At 42.4% G+C, this 20,559-nt stretch overlaps 1 protein-coding gene across 4 annotated transcripts in view; it reads right to left on the bottom strand.

Annotated features, from left to right (window-relative positions):
• Positions 1-20,559, bottom strand: part of DNAH9 (dynein axonemal heavy chain 9) — a 285,514-nt gene that overhangs the window by 154,319 nt on the left and 110,636 nt on the right. For 3 of the 4 annotated variants that reach the window (XM_027974876.2, XM_060394831.1, XM_042255676.2), the window contains exons 29-33: positions 17,235-17,392; positions 14,780-14,918; positions 13,435-13,722; positions 10,028-10,238; positions 1,803-1,930 (exon numbers count right to left, since the gene is read on the bottom strand). In XM_027974876.2, coding sequence (XP_027830677.2) covers positions 1,803-1,930; positions 10,028-10,238; positions 13,435-13,722; positions 14,780-14,918; positions 17,235-17,392 — 924 coding nt within the window. Of the gene's footprint in view, positions 1-1,802; positions 1,931-2,271; positions 2,627-10,027; positions 10,239-13,434; positions 13,723-14,779; positions 14,919-17,234; positions 17,393-20,559 lie in introns of those variants that run through there. The other variant, XM_060394832.1, reaches the window with a different exon arrangement.

The raw sequence follows: 20,559 nt of genomic DNA, 5'->3' as shown, positions 1-20,559 counted from the left end.
GGGCTCCCTCTGGAAGAGTATGTTCCGTACATGGTAAAGCCATCGTAAAACCTCTAATCTGGGTGTGCTTTCCAAACAAGTTAAGTGCTACCAACTTTACAGCCTCTTTATTGGCAGTCAGTTTTCAATGTTTATAAAAAAATAAAATAAAACATCCTCTCTGTGATAAAGATTGACCACCACTGAGGACACCTGACAGGCTCAGAATGTTTCTGATCATCAGTTTCCTTTATTTATAAATAAACAAAAAAATCCCTTTTAGAAAAAAGATTTGAATACATGATTTAAGATTCTTTGCAGCTCTAAGTACTGAATTGATCTACATGTGGAAAATTCTAAAGGAAATTACAGCAATGCTAAAAACATGGGAGTGATGGCAGTGGCTTTGAAATAACTGAAAGTTATTGTATGAGTTCTAAGACTGATACAGTCTGATACAGACTGATACTGGATGAATCAGTTCTAAGACACCTGTTAAAGATGAAGTGAGAGTGAAAGTCACTCAGTTGTGTCCAACTCCTGCGACCCCATGGACTGTGGCCTGCCAGGCTCCTCTGTCCATGGAATTTTCCAGGCAAGAATACTGGGGTGGGTTGCCATTTACAGGTAGCTGAAATCAGGATCTTGAAGAGTTATCTGCATCCTGTGCTCACTGGAGTGCTATTTACAACAGCCAAGAGGTGGGAACAACCTACGTGTCTGTCAGTGGATGAATGGATAAAGAAGATGCCACACACACACACAGAATGGAACGCTATTCAGCCATAAAAAGAAGGAAATCCTGCTATCTGCGACAGCATGGATGGCCTGGAGAGCATTATGGCACATGAAATGTCAGACAGAGAAAGGCAAACAATAGGTAATCTCACTTATGTATGGAATCTTAAAAAAAAAACTCATAGAAACAGAGAATAAATTGGTGGTTGCCAGGGATGGGGGTATTGGGTGGGCAATTATAAACATCCCAGTTATAAGATGAATAAGTAATGTAAGACATGGTGACTGTAGTTAACAATATTATACTGTGTACTTGAAAGCTGCTGAAAGAATAGATCTTAGTACCATCTTTCTAGATTTCATATGCATGAGTTAATATACGAAATTTGTCTTTCTGACTTACTTTACTCTGTATAATAGGCTCTAGGTCCATCTACCTCATTAGGACTGACTCAAATGCATTCTTTTTTATAGCCAAGTAATATTCCATTGCATATATGTATCACGCTTTCTGTTTCCATTCATCTTGTCAGTGGACATCTAGATTGCGTCCAGGTCCTAGCTATTGTAAAAAGTGCTGCAGTGAACATTGGTGTATATGCATCTCTTTCAATTATGGTTTTCTCAGGGTATATGCCCAGTAGTGGGATTGTTGGGTCATAGGATAGTTCTACTTCTAGTTTTTTTTTTTAAAGGAATTTCCATACTGTACTCCAATTTTAAAAAATTAAAAAAGAATAGATATTAGAAGTTCTCACCAGGCACATACAAAGGTAATTATGGGAGGTGATGGAGTTGTCAGCTAACCTTATTGTGGTAATCATTTTGCAATATACAAGTATTTCAAATCATCAGGTCTTACACCTTAAATGTAATGTACACAATGTTTTATATCAATTATAACAACGTTATATGTTAACTCTATCTCAATAAAGCAAAAAATAAATAAATAAATAAATAAACACCAGTAACAATTCCTTACTCAGGGCCAGCCTTACTGTCGAATCCAGGCTTTCAAATGTGCCTTGGGAGCTGGTTTCACTGATGACTGGGGATGACATGAGGCTCCCCTTGCCCCTTGGTACCTTGTTATCATCCATGACAGTGTTCAGAGACTCGATCCACATCGGATCAATGTCACCATCCAGTACAATCCATTTGGGCCCATCATGGGTGATGTTGGCAAGCTCGCGCATGATAGAAGAGAACAGTCCTAAGAGAAACCACAGATATCTCAATTTCCAGGTCACCATCAATCTTCTTTCTCTTAACACAAACTTTCCCTATCAGCAACAACCTTTGGAAGGAAGTATACACAGGAAATTCAGGTCAAAACTAGCCTTTTCTCCTCTCTACCAAAAATCTGGTCATGCCCAAGGTTCTGCTCTTTCTGTGTTCCAATCTGACTTTTTATGAGAATGATAACAACAGCAAAACTAGAAGAAAACCTGATGGTCCTAGTTTGTTTTCTTTTTCATCTTTAATTGGAGAAAAATTGCTTTACAATGTTGTGTTGGTTTCTGTCATACAACAATGAAAATCAATTATAATTACATATATTTATCCCCTTCTTCCTGGTAGCTCAATGGTAAAGAATCCATCTGTCAATGCAGGAGCCACAGGTTCAATCCCTGGGTCAGGAAGATCCCCTGGAGAAGGAAATGGTCCAAGGTTTTAAAGTGACAAGGGACGGAGCAAATCATTTCAACAGGCAACTGCGACATGATGGAATTACATGAAACCTTCTTAGGTAAGGTTTTCATTCTTTGAAACTGCAGCCAGGGAAATCTTGCCAAATGCAGGCTTTGAGAGAAGGCCTGATGTGATTTTAGTTGGCATTACATGAAATTTATATCTTAATTTGGATCGAATTGATTTTTTATAATACTAAGCCTTCCCAGTCAATAATATGGTATGTCTTTTCATTTGTTCAAATATTGTTTTATGTTCCTTAATAAATTTTTACAGCATTTTCAATGTATCTCTTTGGCTAAATGTATTCCTAAGCATTTGTTTTTATTGTTATTGTGAATGGAATTTTTCCCCTGTATTTTCAGTTTTAGTTGGCTACTGTTCGTATAGAGATAAGCTTTCAAATTTGGTGTACTTCACTTTATACTGAGTTATCTTTAATACTTTTTCTTATTGATTCTAGCGATTTTTCAATAATGTCTTGAATTTTCTAGCTATAAAGTTGTACAATCACCAAACTAATAATTGTCTTTTTCCTCCAGTTTATACCATGTCTTCCATTTCATTGTTTTAACTGCATTATCTGGACTTCCACAGGCAAAGCAGAATAATAATGTTGGTAATAGATCTCTTTGGTTTATTCTTAATTTTAATGGAAGTTGGGCTATTCTTTTTGGTTCTGCACAAAGGTTGGTATCAAAATTATTTTGGCTTCATAAAATGAAATAAGAGGTGTCCTTTTTATGATTTTTGAATTATCTTTTCTTCTTTTAATTTTTTAATATAAATTTATTTATTTTAATTGGAGGCTAATTACCTTACAATATTGTATTGGTTTTGCCATACATCAACATGCATCCGCCATGGGTGTACACGTGTTCCCCATCCTGAACCCCCCTCCCACCTCCCTCCCCATACCATCCCTCTGGGTCATCCCAGTGCATCAGCCCCGAGCATCCTGTATCATGCATTGAACCTGGACTGGCGATTCATTTCACATATGACATTAAACATGTTTCAGTGCCATTCTCCCAAATCATCCCACCCTCACCCTCTCCCACAGAGTCCACAAGACTGTTCTATATATCTGTTTCTCTTCTGCTGTCTCACATACGGGGTTATCATTACCATCTTTCTAAATTCCATGTGTATGCGTTAGTATACTGTATTGGTGTTTTTCTTCCTGGCTTACTTCACTCTGTATAATAGGCTCCAGTTTCATCCATCTCATTAGAACTGATTCAAATGTATTCTTTTAATGGCTGAGTAATACTCCATTGTGTATATGTACCACAGCTTTCTTATCCATTCATCTGCTGATGGGCATCTAGGTTGTTTCCATGTCCTGGCTATTATAAACAGTGCTGCAATGAACATGAGGGTACACATGTCTCTTTCAATTCTGGTTTCCTCAGTGTGTATCCCCAGCAGTGGGATTGCTGGGTCATAAGGCAGTTCTATTTCCAGTTTTTTAAGGAATCTCCACATTGTTCTCCATAATGGCTGTACTAGTTTGCATTCCCACCAACAGTGTAAGAGGGTCCCTTTTTCTCCACACCCTCTCCAGCATTTATTGCTTGTAGACTTTTGGATAGCAGCCATTCTGGCTGGCGTGAAATGGTACCTCATTGTGGTTTTGATTTGCATTTCTCTGATAATGAGTGATGTTGAACATCTTTTCATGTGTTTGTTAGCCATCCGTATGTCTTCTTTGGAGAAATGTCTGTTTAGTTCTTTGGCCCACTGTTTGATTGGGTTGTTTATTTTTCTGGAATTGAGCTGTAGGAGTTGCTTGTATATTTTTGAGATTAATTCTTTGTCAGTTGTTTCATTTGCTATTATTTTCTCCCATTCTGAAGGCTGTCTTTTCACCTTGCTTATAGTTTTCTTTGTTGTGCAGAAGCTTTTAATTTTAATTAGGTCCCATTTGTTTATTTTTGCTTTTATTTCCAATATTCTGGGAGGTGGGTCATAGAGGATCCTGCTGTGATTTATGTCAGAGAGTGTTTTGCTTATGTTCTCCTCTGGGAGTTTTATAGTTTCTGGTCTTATGTTTAGATCTTTAATCCATTTTGAGTTTATTTTTGTGTATGGTGTTAGAAAGTGTTCTAGTTTCATTCTTTTACAAGTGGTTGACCAGTTTTCCCAGCACCACTTGTTAAAGAGATTGTCTTTTCTCCATTGTATATTCTTGCTTCCTTTGTCAAAGATAAGGTGTCCATAAGTGTGTGGATTTCTCTCTGGGCTTTCTATTTTGTTCCATTGATCTATATTTCTGTCTCTGTGCCAGTACCATACTGTCTTGATGACTGTGGCTTTGTAGTAGAGCCTGAAGTCAGGCAGGTTGATTCCTCCAGTTCCATTCTTTTTTCTCAAGATTGCTTTGGCTATTTGAGGTTTTTTGTATTTCCATACAAACTGTGAAATTATTTGTTCTAGCTCTGTGAAAAATACCAATGGTAGCTTGATAGGGATTGCACTGAATCTATAGATTGCTTTGGGTAGTATACTCATTTTCACTATATTGATTCTTCCAGCCCATGAACATGGTATATTTCTCCATCTATTAGTGTCATTTTTGATTTCTTTCACCAGTGTTTTATAGTTTTATACATACAGGTCTTTTGTTTCTTTAGGTGGATATATTCCTAAGTATTTTATTCTATTCGTTGCAATGGTGAATGGAATTGTTTCCTTAATTTTTCTTTCTATTTTCTCAATATTAGTGTATAGGAATGCAAGGGATTTCTGTGTGTTGATTTTATATCCTACAACTTTACTATATTCACTGATTAGCTCTAGTGATTTTCTGGTGGAGTCTTTAGGGTTTTCCATGTAGAGGATCATGTCATCTGCAAACAGTGAGAGTTTTACTTCTTCTTTTCCAATTTGGATTCCTTTTATTTCATTTTCCTGCTTTGATTGCTGTGGCCAAAACTTCCACAACTATACTGAACAGTAGTGGTGAAAGTGGGCACCCTTGTCGTGTTCCTGACTTTAGGGGAAATGCTTTCAATTTTTCACCATTGAGGATAATGTTTGTCATATACAGCTTTTATTATGTTGAGGTATGTTCCTTCTATTCCTGCTTTCTGGAGTGTTTTTTATCATAAATGGATGTTGAATTTTGTCAAAGGGTTTCTCTGCATCTATTGAGATAATCATATGGCTTTTATTTTTCAATTTGTTAATATGGTGTATTACATTGATTGATTTGTGGATATTGAAGAATCCTTGCATCCCCGGGATAAAGCCCACTTGGTCATGGTGTATGATCTTTTTAATGTGTTGTTGGGTTCTGATTGCTAGAATTTTGTTAAGGATTTTTGCATCTATGTTCATCAGTGATATTGGCCTGTAGTTTTCTTCTTTTGTGGTATCTTTGTCAGGTTTTGGTATTAAGGTGATGGTGGCCTCACAGAATGAGTTTGGAAGTTTACCTTCCTCTGCAATTTCTGGAAGAGTTTGAGTAGGATAGGTGTTAGCTCTTCTTTAAATTTTTGGTAGAATTCAGCTGTGAAGCCGTCTGGACCTGGGCTTTTGTTTGCTGGAAGATTTCTGATTACACTTTCAATTTCTGTGCTTGTGATGGGTCTGTTAAGATTTTTTATTTCTTCCTGGTTCAGTTTTGGAAAGTTGTACTTTTCTAAGAATTTGTCCATTTCTTCCAAGTTGTCCATTTTATTTGGAATTATCTTTTCTTAATTCAGCTACTATTTAAAAACTTTTCATTTCATTAGTTTACTTTTTCTACTTCTCATTGAGTAAATTTTGTTAAAATTATATTTGGTTAGGGAATCATCTATTTCCTTCTGTTTTTCAAATATTTATGATCTAATTGTGTCTCTTTTAATCTTGTCTATATCTACTGTTATATCTTCTTTCTAATTCCTTATCTTGTCTACTTTTACTCTCTCTTATCCCCAAAAATCATGCTCACAATGGACTTATTGGTCTTTACAAAGAACCAATATTTATATTTATTCATCCTTCCTATACTTTTTTGTTCATTAGTTTCTTCCCATCTTTCTTCAGGTTTAGTTTATTATTTTTTGAATAATTTATTAAAATGGATACTGATTTCCTTTTTTCCTAGCCTATCTTCTGTAATAATGAGAGTTTAGAAATTTTCATTATGTGTCCCAGAGGTCTCTGTATAAACATTCTTTACTTTGCTCCCAAGAAGGATTACAATTGAATTTTCCCTTTAATTCAGGAGATCAGTATTTCTTGATTGCAAGTAATGAAATTATTTTTGGTCATTTTCTTGCTATTTGTTTCTAATTCTATTGTATTAGTATCTGACAAAGTGGCCTGAAAAATGGATACTTTTGAATTCCTTACAATTTCTTCTGTGCCCAACTAAACTTTAAATTTTTGGAAATGTTCCACAAACCTACCAAGAAAGGAATATTTTCTATTTACAAGATGCAAAGTTCTATATCTTTGTGTTACACTGCATTTGATGATGCATTTCCTAATTCTTCTATGCCTATACTTATTTTTCTGTCTATTGAATCTTTCTAATATTGAAAAATGTGTATTAATATAAACCACTGTATTTCTATTTTTATCAAATTCTCTTAAAATTTTTTGAAAAGTTAAATTCCATTTACTTGGAAGGTCTCTTGTTTAGGGAACATAGATTTATGATTATTATAAGCCTTTGTAGATTTCTCCATATTTAATGAGTATATTTAATAAAACTTTAAAATTCTCACACTTTAAAATTTGAATTATATTATGTGAGCTAAAATTTAAGGTGGAAGAAGTATCTAAGACTAGCAAAGAAATTACAGAAAAGTATTGAGGAGGGATTTACCTCATCAGACAGGAAAATGATATAAAATGATAATAATTAAGATAGAATGACATTAGCACAGGATTAGATAAATAGGTGATGGAACAGAATAGAAAACCCAGAATCAGATGTCAATACAATTTTCCCTTTCAATATGTGAATTTCAAGTCTGTGAATTCAATCACCCGTAGATTGAAAATATTCAGGGAAAAAAAAACAATTCTAGAAATTTCCCCAAACCTAAACTTGAATTTGCCATATTCTAGCAACTATTTACACAGCATTTACATTGTATCAGGTGTTATAAGTAGTCTAGAGATAATTTAAAGTTTACAGGAGGAATATGTATAGGATAAAGCAAATGCTACTCCATTTTATATGGGATCTTGAGCATCTGTGGATTTTAGTGTCTGCAGGAGTTCCTGGAAACAATCTCCCAGGGATACCAAAGGAAAACTGCACATGTGAGAAGTTGGAATTTAAATTCAGAGACAAAGGATTCTTTACTTAATAAATGGTGATTTCACAGTCAATTATCCATCTGGGAGGAAATAAAGCTGATTCTCTACCTCACCTCATACTTTGTGATCATTTGAGTCTGACTATGTGCAGCCCCATGGACTGTAGCCCACCAGGGTCCTCTGTCCATGGGATTTTCCAGGCAAGAATACTGGAGTAGGTTGCCATTTCCTATTCCAGGGGATCTTCCTGACCCAGGGGTCAAACCTGAATCTCCTGCATTGGCAGGCAGGTTATTTACTGCTGTGCCACCTGGGAAGCCCAGCTAAGCCCCCAAATAAATTTCAGATGAGTAAAAAATGTTAATGTGAAAAGAATCTTTAAGTCCAAATTTATGATGTTATGCCTCTAAAATTAGAAAGAGTCATAAACTAAATAGGAATTCCAGATGCTAAAAAGACTAGACAGACATAATTTCCTTTTATAAAGTACATGGTAAACATGTCATGAGTATCTGTAGACAAATGGAAGACAGATAAAAACCATTAGTAGTGCATATAACAGATAAAAGTTTAATGTCTTTGACATATTTAAAAAAAAACACTTACACACTGATAAGAATATAATAAGGAGGAATAAAATTACAAAAAAGCCAATTACTAAGACCACTAAGAAGGAAAAGATGCTAAGCCTCATTAATAGTGAAATAAAAATTAGAGAGGCTACTCATTAAGTCCCATTTTTCAAGGCCTCTGATGGAAGACCCTAAATTAGAGGAATCCAGGCATATCACTTTGCTGACACAGGTCTGTACAGTCCAAAGTTATAGTCTTCCCAATAGTTACATATGGACGTGAGAGTTGGACCATAACGAAAGCTGAGTGCCAAAGATTTGATGCTTTCGAATTGTGGTGCTGGAGAAGACTCTTGAGAGTCCTTTGGACATCAAGGAGATAAAACCAGTCAATCCTAAAGTAAATCAACTCTTAATACTCATTGGAAGGACTGATGCTGAAGCCGAAGCTACAATACTTTGGTCACCTGATGCAAAGAGCTGACTCACTGGAAAAGACCCTGATTCTGGAAAAGATTGAGGGCAGGAGGCTAAGGGGGCGACAGAGGATGAGACAGTTGGATGGCATCACTGACTCATTGGACATGAGTTTGAGCAAACTCTGGGAGATAGTGAAGGACAGGAAGCCTGGCATGCTATATAGTCCATGGGGTTGCAAAGAGTCAGACACAACTGAGCGACTGAACAACAGGCAGTATACCCTGATGTAGTCACTGGGATGTTAGGTCAGACCTGAGATGACCTCATTCCGGAAGCCACACTGCTTTTGGAAAGAGATCTGATCAGCTTGTGGAGAGTTTTCTCCGTTTTCTTTTCTGCTCTCTCCCAGTGACAGGATACCCTTTCAGCACCTATCACAATTTTCAGTTCTCAGAAGGTGATGCTGAGGTCAGCACCAAGTGAGCATGGGTTTGGGACAATCTGAATCACTGTAGAAGGGACCAGATCCTTGGCTCCAGGAACTCTTGCAGACACTAAAATCCCTGGATGTTCAAGATCTCATATAAAATGGAGCAGTGTCTGCATTATCCTACACACTTGCACACATGCACGTGCGCTCAGTCACTAAGTCATGTCCCCCACTGGACTGTCCGTCCAGGCTCCTCTCCCATGGGACTCTCCCTCAAGCTCACTTTGAAGGAGCAGCAGGCGGATGGATTCTCAACAAGGGACCACGCCCACTGTGAGATGGTCCCTGCTTCTCCTGGGAGGTCTGCTCTGTGGGAATGTGACTGTGGGCTCCCTGACCAGGGCCTGAGGCAATGTCACCTGATGCAATCTGCCATGAGTTTGCACTGGGATCTCCTCATTTTGAAAGAGATCTTCCTTGGCTCCAGGAAAGGGATGTTCAAGATCTCATCAGTGTCTGCATTAGCCACATGCAAGTCACTAAGTCATGTCTTCCATTCCTAGCCCACTCCCAGGACGTATGCTCTGTGGGATGCTAGACTGTCTGCTCCTTTGGGAATGAGAGGTGGGCTTCCCTGCCTGACCCATGTCACACACTCTGCCAGGCAATGTGAGAATCCCATGACTTGCAGTCCAGAATCACAGAACTGCAGCTGAGAAGGCCTGTCCTATTTATCTTCTCTACGAGCTGAAAAATCTCCAAGGAGAGAAAGTACCCCAATGGATGAGGCTCCTCTCCAAGCCAAAATCAGTTTCTTTGATTCTTTTCACCTCCTCCCACCCCAAACTGATCAGCTCGGCTTTCTCTCCTCTGCACCCTCCCCACTGCCTTCTCATCAGCCCAAGTAGCTAAGACAGAAGCATCCCGTCCTTACCATCCTTCCATTCTCGTGTGGCTGGATTGATGATGCCAAAGAGCTCATCGTTGGTGACCGCTTTGGGGTTGAGGTCAGTCCAGACAGGGCGGCGTTTCATGATCTGGTAGGTCTTGTGCAAGGACCTCAACACCTGCGACTTGCCAGTTCCCGCACTCCCCACCACGAACACGGAGTGCCGCACCGCCAAGAGCTCCTCCAGCTGGACCACCTGGGAAACACATAATCCTGCCAGAGGGACTGCTTGTCACCCACCCACATCCCCACTGCTCCCCTGTGAGCCAGTCTGATGCCTGAAGTGAGACCTGAGGTCAACACAGGAAGGGTTACTCCCCCCAGGATATAATGGGGTCCTAAATGTTGGGGCAACATGATTCATTTATCCACTTATTCATCATTTGGGTAATTATTAGTAACCACTAAGTGCTAGAGAGTATGTCTGGTGAGAGAGATTCAGAGATGACTCTCCGGCCCTCCCTGATCTCATAGTTCTGATAGAGAAGCAAGTCATATTGACAAACTGCTACAATGTAAGGAGATAATTGAGATGTGGAGGAGAACTGAGATCCCCTGGAGGAGAAATGGCAGCCCACTCCAATACTCTTGCCTGGAGAATCCCATGGACAGAAGAGCCTGGTGGGCTACAGTCTATGGGGTTGCAAAGAGTCCGACATAACTGAGCACATGCACACGTGCAAGAAGGGCATAACTGCTATGGCTGATGTATTTACTAAATGCTGTGAAAAGAGATTGTTGTTGCTGTTCAGTAGCCGGGTCATGTCCGACTTTTCGCAACCCCAAGAACTGCAGCACGCCAGGCTTCCCTGTCCCTCACCATCTCCTGGAGCTTGCCCAAATTCATGTCCTTTGCATTGGTGACGCCATCCAACCAGCTCATCTTCTGCATCCCTCTTCTCCTCCTGCCTTCAATCTTTCCCAGCATCAGGATCTTTTCCAATGAGTTGGCTCTTCACATCAGGTGGCCTAAGTATTGGAGCTTCAGCTTCAGCATCAGTCTTCCCAATGAATATTCAGGGTTGATTTCCTTTAGGATTGACTGGTTGATCTCCTTGCTGTCCAAGGGACTGTCAAGAGTCTTCTCTAGCATCACAATTTGAAAGCATCAACCCATCCCTGGAAGACGGAATGGCAACCCACTACAGTATTCTTGCCATTAGAACCCCGTGAACATGAACATTATGGCAACAGATAGGAAGAGTAGATTTTATATAGATAAAGGGAATATGAAAGGCTTCACAGGGGATGGGGCATTCGAATTGGGGCTTCAAGGGTGGGTAGGAGTTTGCCAAGGAGATGAGCAGGAAGGATATTCCAGGCAGAGGAAACAGCACAAAGGCTTGTGGTGTGATAGAGCATGATGTGGTTGACCAGATGGCTTGATGAGGCTGGCATCAAGGAGCTTCTTGAGGGACAGTGGCCATATGGGAGGCATCCTCACTCTTGTTGTAGTTTGCCTTCAGGCTCACCTTTCTACACTCTTGTATGCTTATTGGAATGAAAATGTGATCCTGTCACTGTCATCAGGTTGTCCCTTCAAAGGTTCTCCTAAGTTTCGGTGATAAAATCCCAAATCCTTTCACTGGTTTACAAGGCCCTGTTGCAATCTGGCTCAAATCAGCTTCTAATTTTGTCTCTCAGCCCTCAACACACACATACCAAGAAGATGATTGCTTTAAGCTCCTCAGTGATTCTCTTTCCCATTTATGTGCCTTATCTACTTTTGAGGTCCTTTTTCTTAGAGACCATGGAACTGCTGCCTTGATTGGGGTTAACTGCTTTCTAGATCTGCTGACAGTGATAATTCAAAGGCTTCCCTTATTTGATTCTTGAATTTTTGAATCCCATGACACTTGTTTTTCATCCATGTTTTGTTGTAGTATGTTCTCAAATAGCTTAATCGGATAGGATGCCTATGAATATTAATAAAATCAGTAACTCCTTGAAAATATCTGATAATCTGGTACATAATGGAGTTTTGAGCTCGTTCCCCCTCAGAACTTTGAAGGAATGGTTTCTTTGTCTGGTACTATCTGATATTGTTGGTGAGAGGTTCTGATATCATCCTGAACTTCATTCAATCGTGGGTCACCTTATATACCTCAATCCATAACCCAGCCACAAAACTTTCATTTTTTCCTCTTGACCCTTGACTTCTGAAATCCCATTACGATGTGTCTTAACGTTGCCCCCACCCCCCGGGCTGTGTTCACCTCTCTTCCTCATTCCCTGCCCTCCTTCACTACCTGCTCTGAGCCCAGAGCTGCTCTGAGGTTCTGCTTGGCAGACTGGCTGCCTCGTGGCTTCTGGTCCCCTGAAGCCCTTTCTACACCTGCAGCGCCCCTCTGCTCTGCTTGACCTGTCAGTCTTCTTCCATTCTCTCTCCATCTTTCCAGAAATTTACTGTTATATCTCCTTCCCAGTTTTCACACCTCCATGGGACTATTCCTTTTCTTTCCAAGTTAATATCACCACTTTTAAAAGACTGCAGGATGCCTTCTCAAACCAGAGCTTTTTGATGAAATAACACATTGCTGAGTTTTTAGGGCTTTGGGTACAATACTCTGTACATTTTGAGCGAAAGTGGTAGTCACACAGTCATGTCCAACTCTTTGCGACCCTGGAGCCCATGGACTGGAGCCCTGCAGGCCCTTTTGTCTATGGGATTCTCCAGGCAAGAATACTGGACTGGGTAGCTGCTCCCTTCTCCAGGGGTTCTTCCGATCCACGGATCAAACCTGCGCCTCCTGCATTGCAGGCAGATTCTTTACCATCTGAGCCACCAGGGAAGCCTTCTTTGCCCTAAGTGTTATTTTTGCCGAACAGTTTTGCAGAAAGTAAGGTTTCTGAGATGCATCAATGTTATTACGGTGCAGAAGTAATTCACGGGAAAGGAACGCGATATAACAGAGCCTGTGTCTCATTCCTCTGTGAGAATGTGAACCCCCCGACAGTAGGGGCTCTGTCCTTCTCTTGCATTCCTATGACACATTCCACACTGTGGGTGTTCCTCTAAAGAGCTGTTGCTGCTGTTTAGTTGCTCAGTCACGCCCTACTCTCTGAGATCCCATGGACTGTAGTCAGCCAGGTTCCTCTGTCCATGGGATTTCCTGGGCAAGAATGTTGGAGAGAGTTTCTATTTCCTCTTCCAGTGGATCTTCCTGACCCAGGGATCAAAACCACGTCTCTTGCATTGTAGGCAGATTCTTTACCCTTGAGCCACCAGGGAAGCCCCTATAAAGAGCTACTGAAGTGAACTGAGTTTTTGCAAAGTCGATGAATATCTGTACATTATAAAGCAGCCCTTTGGATTAAGGACAAAGTGTAACCCATTGTCAAAGAAGAGAATTAAGAGACAAATCTCAGAAGGGAGGAAAAACCCTATGTACCTTGAGCACAAAGTTGTCCTCAGCCTGGAGTTTCAGCTCCACCATCGCCTTCCTAACCAGGGCTTCGAAGTCGAGATCTCTCCTCCGAGGGACATCCAGGGCAGGAAACAGGTCCCCGATCAGGCCCAGGAATACTGGCATGTCGTCAGTCACGATCTTGGGGACGTTGAAATCTCGCAGCGAGCGCATCAGGACTTGGTCCTCGGGCCGGTCAGGGTCTCCTCGCTTCAGGGATCCGGCCACCACCAGCACAGACTTGATGGCCCTCAGGCCCCAGTCGTAGTGATCCTGGGGGAAGGGGGCTGCTGAGACCAGAGATGCTGGAACGCGGGACCCACGGGCTCAGGCTTGTGTCGGCAGAATTAGACATCCCATCACTACTAGGTCACTTGGGAGGTCAAGGTGGGGGCAAAAGAAAAGATCTATGACCTAGCAGGTGAAGATTCTGGGTTCCTAGTTCCTGGTCTGGCCTGGAAAGAAGCCACATTTAAGGGCCAGAAGCAAAGAGCACTGGGGTGCCATTTGATGTCTGACCCTCTCTCCCCAGTCTTCTTCCTAGATCTCATGCTCCTTCAGGCAGAGACCACTCCCTCCAAGGGCTGTCACTGGCCGCTGCAATGTTTCTTATGGGGCGCTGGTAGTTACTAAGTGTTGTATTAAAAATGGACCACTGTGGCCAAATAGGTTTATTTCTTAAATGCTGGGCTAAGCCAAGTTTTTTAGTTAATAATAAACATGTATCTTTATTATCTTAGCTAAGATAATAAACATGTATCTTTATTATAGAAGTTTCCTTGTTATGGTTTATTTATAGAAGTTATCTTTATTACAGAAGTCTGCAGAGCTTTGAATACGCTTATGGGCACAGTGACTATCTATTATGAAAAACTGAAAGTCACTCAGTTGTGTCCAACTCTTTGTGACCCCATGGACTGTATAGTCCATGGAATTCTCCCGGCCAGAACACTGGAGTGGGTAGCCTTTCCCTTCTTCAGGGGATCCTTCCCAACCCAGGGATCAAACCCAGGTCTCCTGTATTGCAGGCAGATTATTTACCACTTGAGCCACAAGGAAAGCCCAAGAATACTGGAGAGGGTAGCCTATCCCATCTCCAGTGGATCTTCCCGACCCAGGAATTGAACCGGCGTCTCCTGCATTGCAGGCGGATTCTTTACCAACTGACCTATGAGGGAAGCCCATAGAGGGAAGTCTGATAAGCAGCTCAGACAGTAAAGAATCTATTATGAGAAGGTGCTATGTCTCCCTAATACCCCAGCTCCAGAACCCATCCAGAGCTGGGACAATCACACTTGAGTGGTCACCTGGTATAACCAGGGAGGGTTACCTGTTTAGAGAGAAGCTCTTTGCACAGCTGGTAAAGGGTGATGAACTTCCTGGCTAGTAACCGTGCCTCGATGAATCCTTCGGCCACCAGCATGATTTCACAGATCAACTCAAAGTCCGGGACAACCATTGCACAAGGCCTGTGAGAGGGAGACAGAGGGCTGACTGGGTGCTCAGCCACACCTGGACAGGAGCTTGTGAGACAAGAGACACTGGCTGAGATCATAGATGAAGGCATGTATGAGGGTGGGAACTGAGACCTTGGCAATGATTTCATTGAAGATTTTTAATGTTAAAATGAATTAATAAGGATAAAGGGAGTGGACTTGCACGCTCAAGGTGATGGATGATGTGATCAGATGGGGACAGAGTTGGCGCTACGACTCAAGTCTTGCAAGCTAAGTCTAGTGTGCCTTACACAAGGCGCAGATTAGTGAAGCCTGAGTAATTAGCAGATTACAGGTTAGTAATTAGCCCCAAATTATCACAGATTTGGGGCTACTGTTGAGGAACCAAGTCTCTCTAATCTCTCCAGTCCTCATCCTGAAACTTATCTCCTCTAAGTCCAGACCCTCAGAGATTATTCTACACTTATTTGCATACAAATGCCAAGAGCTGAAGTCAGTACCTGTTAACCCCACCTTGCCACAAAATGAGAAATAGTATACAGAAGGGAATTTTTATCTGTATATAAGAATTTACTGTGATTTTTCCTTCTAGTTCTAGTAACGTTTTATTTTATGGTTATTTAGTTTTTAAAGAATTTCTTTCCCTTGTATTTCTTTTCTTTCTTTTTTTTTAAGTCTGTATTGGATTTGTTACAACATTGCTTCTGTTTTATGCTTTGGTTTTTTGGCCATGAGGCACATGGAATCTTAGCTCCCTGACCAGGGACTGAATCCCCACCTACTGCATTAGAAGGCGAAGTCTCAACCACTGGACTGCTAGAGAAGTCCCTGTGCTGTGCTGGGCTTAGTCACTTCAGTTGCGTCCGACTCTGCAACACTATGGACTGTGGCCAGTCAGGCTCCTCTGTCCATGAGGTTCTCTGGGCAAGAACACTGGAGTGGGTTGTCGTACCCCCTTCCAGGGAATCTTCCTGACTCAGGGATCAAACCCATGTTTCTTACATCTCCTGCATTGGTGGGGGTTCACCATTAATGCCACCTGGGAAGTCCAGAGAAGTCCTTACAACTACTTAATTTTAAAATTATTAGGTATGTAATCGGAGAAGGCAATGGCACCCCACTCCAGTACTCTTGCCTGGAAAATCCCATGGACAGAGGAGCCTGGTAGGCTGCAGTCCATGGGGTCGCTATAGGAGCTTAGGGTTGTTACGTGTCTTCAATTGCATTTCTTTATAAGGAAAGCTATGACAAACCTAGATGGCATATTAAAAAGGAGAGTCTTTACTTTGCTGAGAAGGGTCTGTATGGTCAAAGCTCTGGTTTTTTGGTAGTCACGTATGTATGTGAGAGTTGAACCATAAAGAAGAGTGATTGGTGAAGAATTGACACTTTTGAACTGTGGTGCAGGAAAACACTCTTGAGAGTCCCTTGGACTGCAAGGAGATCCAACCAGTCAATCCTAAAGGAAATCAGTCCTGAATATTCACTGGAAGGACTGATGCTAGAGCTGAAATTCCAATACTTTGGTATTTCTAACTCATTAGCAAAGACCCTGATGCTGGGAAAGACTGAAGGCAAAACGAGGCGAAGGCAGCAGAATATGAGATGGTTGGATGGCATCACTGACTCAATGGACATGGATTTGAGCAAACTCCAGGAGATAGCGGAGGACAGAGAAGCTGGGCATGCTGTGGTCCATGGGGTCGCAAAGAGCTGGACACGACTGAGCCACTGAACAGCAACCATGCCTCGTTTCCAGGAGTGTCACTTGGCACTACTGTTTGTGGAAAGCAACTTGTCAGTGTGTGTCGAGAGCCTTAAAAATGTTTCTCCCTGTTAACTCAGTGATTCCATTTCTGGGAACCTAGCCAAAGAAAATAATCATGCATACAAAAACTACTTATGCATATTTTACCATGATGCATAAATTTATTTTAAATGTCAGAAACAGTCTTAACGTTTAACTACAGGGGACTTGCTAACTACATTGTGGACCATGCACTTGATAGAATAACACACAGTCATGAAATGAAATTTCTTAAGAATATCTAACAGAAGAAGAAACTATTTATGATAGGATTATGATAAACTATGAAATTAAAAAACAATGCAAAACTGTGCATAAATCCTATGCCTGTAAAAAGAGCAGAACACAATTCGGCAAAAAAATCATTTTACTGCTGGTGGCATTAAATGTGTTTTATAGAACCTACTTTTTAATATATGTTCTACATTTCTTCTAACATATATCTCATATGTTTTCAGTGGAAAGAATAAAGAAGCTTCTCTCTGGGGTCCTTGTATGCCCAGGGCAGAGTGAACGCTCACCTGAACAGAGCCTTGAGGTTTTCGGGCAGCTCTGTACGACCAGCGTAGCCTGGGTTCATGGTGATGAAGATGCCCACGGATGGGTTCAAGCTAATCTCCTCTCCAAGGAAGCTGAACCGCTGCTTCTTGTCTCGAATTGCATCTTGAATGCTTTTTACCTGGTGAACAAGTCATGGGAAAATGCCCCCTCTGTGTTCCAGGGGTCGGATGGTGGCTAAGGCTGGGACCCCAGGGTCACACTGAAGGACAGGCCTGAGGCCTGAGCTCTGGACCCTTTACTAATGGGCACTGGGTGCATGTCCAAAGGAAATCTGGCTGCCCCTAGCCCCATGCCCATGCCTATCATGTGGCATCTAAGAGGTTGGAGATGGACAGCTCTGAGCACTGGTTTCCTCCCCCCGTACTGACTGCTGTCCTAAGCACAGTTTTGGATTAAGTCGTGGGATCCCCACCAGGATCCTTTGAGGGGGGCTCTTTACTACCATCATCCTCTTTCTCTGTAAAGAACTGGATGCACCAAGAGGGGAGTAGTTTACTGAGCCCTCCACAGCTGCTCAGTGCTGGTATCTGCATCAGAATCCAGGCCTGTGGATTCTGGAGCCTGGGCTCTCAGCTGCTACAAGATGGAAAGAAGGAACACCAGGACCTACTGCCTGGGCTTGCTCTAAGGAGTAAGTGAAATAAAGTCCACAAGGAGTTTAGCACACACACACAAATGCTCAACAACAGCAACTAACATGGAAACTGTTAACCTGTCCTCCATCACTGCAGTGTGGTCCTTATCTGGTCTTAACTCTCTCAGCTCCTCCCCCAACTACATTCTAGAACAGCCCTTTCCTGTAGAGGTGAGTCCAGCAGGGATGGGGTGTCTGGTGAGGAGAGGAAAGAGCCACAGTGGCAAAGGGAGGCTGGGCCAGATGCCCAGGGGCTAATCATGTCTTTCTAAAGAGATTAGAGTTTTTCTTAAATGTGGTCTGGAGCTGGAGGGGATTTAAGCTGAAGCTTGACCTGGTCAGATGTAGACTCTAGATCATTCTTAGAGCAGTGAAGCAGAGACAGAAATGAAACTCACCTATTTATTTCCACACCTGCTGCTTTGGGAAAGTGTGTGCAAAAATGATCAGCAGCAGAAGGAGGGAAGGCAAAAGGGGCTCCCTTGTCCAGCCAGGCCCTACGACATCTGCAGAACTGGGAAGTCGGGGCCAATGAAAGGTTCTGAATGAACCTCATGTGTATCAGCTATGCTCAGGAGTTTAGAACAGTCAAGGGTTCCGTGGAGGTTGGGCTGCAGGGATGTGTGTCTGAATATGTGTGCGAGAGAGACAGAGAGCAAAACAGCTGGAGTGTATATGAGAGAGAAGGAGAGGGGAAGAGCTGGACTATAAATAACAGAGACAGAGAGCTGGGCCATATACCAGAGGGAAAAGTAGAAGAAGAGAAACAGAGCTGATCACAAAGGGAAGCGAGAGAGAGAAAGAGGCTCAGAGTGAAATTAACTCGAGTGTGCATGAGACAGGAGAGAGGAACAGCTGGATCATAAACAAGACAGAGACAGAGGAGAGGTGCAGACAGAGTCAGAACTGGAACATTTATGAAAGAGACAGACAGACAGACAGCTGGACCAGAGAGACAGACACACAGACAGACGGAGACAGTCAGGAAGAGGGACTGGAGGCAGTGGACCATCCCCCACGGGTGAGGCTCTCAGTGTCCAGAAGGGCGGTTTTTGCCAGAACACCCAGCAGTTCCACAACTGGGATTCAGCTTCTTTCCCAAGTGAAGCTCTAATGACAGAATTGCTGAGCTCGCAGAAATTAGCTTGAGACTGAAACTTCTTCTCTGTGCACAGAATGTCCATGCATTCTGGCCGAGGTGGCCTCCAGAGCCCAGCGCGCTGGCCCAACAGCCCAGACTCTGCTGGTTCCCAGGGTGCTCACAGTACCACTCTGCCCTGGGGCCCCTCACTGCCCTCATCACCCAACGAGGAATGCGGGGTGAAACTATCACAACAACGTGAACCAGCTACACCCCAATACAAAATTAAAACATCAAAATCAAAAACCCTGCCTGGCTCACTCCATGCTTCTCTCTGCAGGGGCAGATGGAAGTCTGCTTTCTTTGGGAAGTGGAACCCACTCATCACATTTTACATTTTAAAAAATGTTTCTGTGTTTTTACTTTAGGCCTTAGGCGCCTCTATAAATGGTGTTACACGGGAGCTCCCCTAGCTCTGAGACACTAGCATTTATTTGTTCAGCGCATGAATTTTTGAAACACTGCTGTGCTGGGTTCTAGAGCCCCTGCTAGCTGCTCTGCTGTGTCTAACTGCTTCCAGCCACAGCCCACCACGCAGTCAGGGCTTGAATCTATTGAAAGGAGGGAGTATCAGGGACACCGGACCAGGGAACATGGAGGGGACCCAAGCTGGAGGCGCAGGGTAATGGCTGGCCCATATAACCCAAAGCCTAGGGAACTGATTGCTACAGTAGTGGCAAAATCCCAGAAAAAAGGAAAGTAGTATGTTAAATGTTTAAAACATAACAGAGTAATTGTTCTTGGAATTGCTTTACCTCTCCCAGTTGGATACGTAATTCTGCTTAACCAATCTGACAGAGAAATGAAAATTTCCACCTACGAGGACACTGAGGCATGCTCACTTTTGCAGAAGTTACTGGGAAGAGGGACATGGACAAGCGAGGAGCGGAGAGGAGGAGAGGCAGGGAGGAGAGCAGAGGGCGGGGGAGCTGTCACAGCTGCTGCAGCTTCTGCACCAACATGCCAACCTGGATTGCAGCGTGAACACAGTGCAATTTTCCCCTCTGGGGTCTATGATTTTAAACAGTAGTAGCTCAGCTTTTGCCCAGGTGGTTGTCAGACCACTTTCTTGAGAATGCATCCTCAGATATATTCCTGGATGAGAATGTGAAAGCAACAGGGAATTCCAGGCTGAATTGATTTCATTTAACTCCAGAAGCAAAATTGATCTTGGAGACCTCATTACTGCCCTTGTGTTGGGCAGTTTCAAAATTAGGCAAGTTCAGTGTCTGTTATGCACTGGGGACAGTGGCTGCTGGGCACTGCCTCATCAGTTAGGATGCTAAGTTTGTTAAGACAGCCTGGACCTGGGCCAGCTGAGAAGGAGTGAAGGGTGTAGAGGAGACTGGCAAGACTAGGGAGTAGACCCTTCTTCCCTGTCCTGTGTGTTCCAACCTTCTACTTTTCTTCAACCCATTTCCTTCAGGATTCAAGTAATAGTGATAGTTAGCATCACCACCACCACCACCACCATCATCATCACCAGTATCATCATCATCACCATCACCAC

The sequence above is a fragment of the Ovis aries genome, chromosome 11, assembly GCF_016772045.2.
Source record: "Ovis aries strain OAR_USU_Benz2616 breed Rambouillet chromosome 11, ARS-UI_Ramb_v3.0, whole genome shotgun sequence".
NCBI classification, from domain to species: domain Eukaryota; kingdom Metazoa; phylum Chordata; class Mammalia; order Artiodactyla; family Bovidae; genus Ovis; species Ovis aries.
The sequence above is the reverse complement of the archived record's forward strand: the minus strand, read 5'-3'. Positions and strand labels throughout refer to the sequence as shown.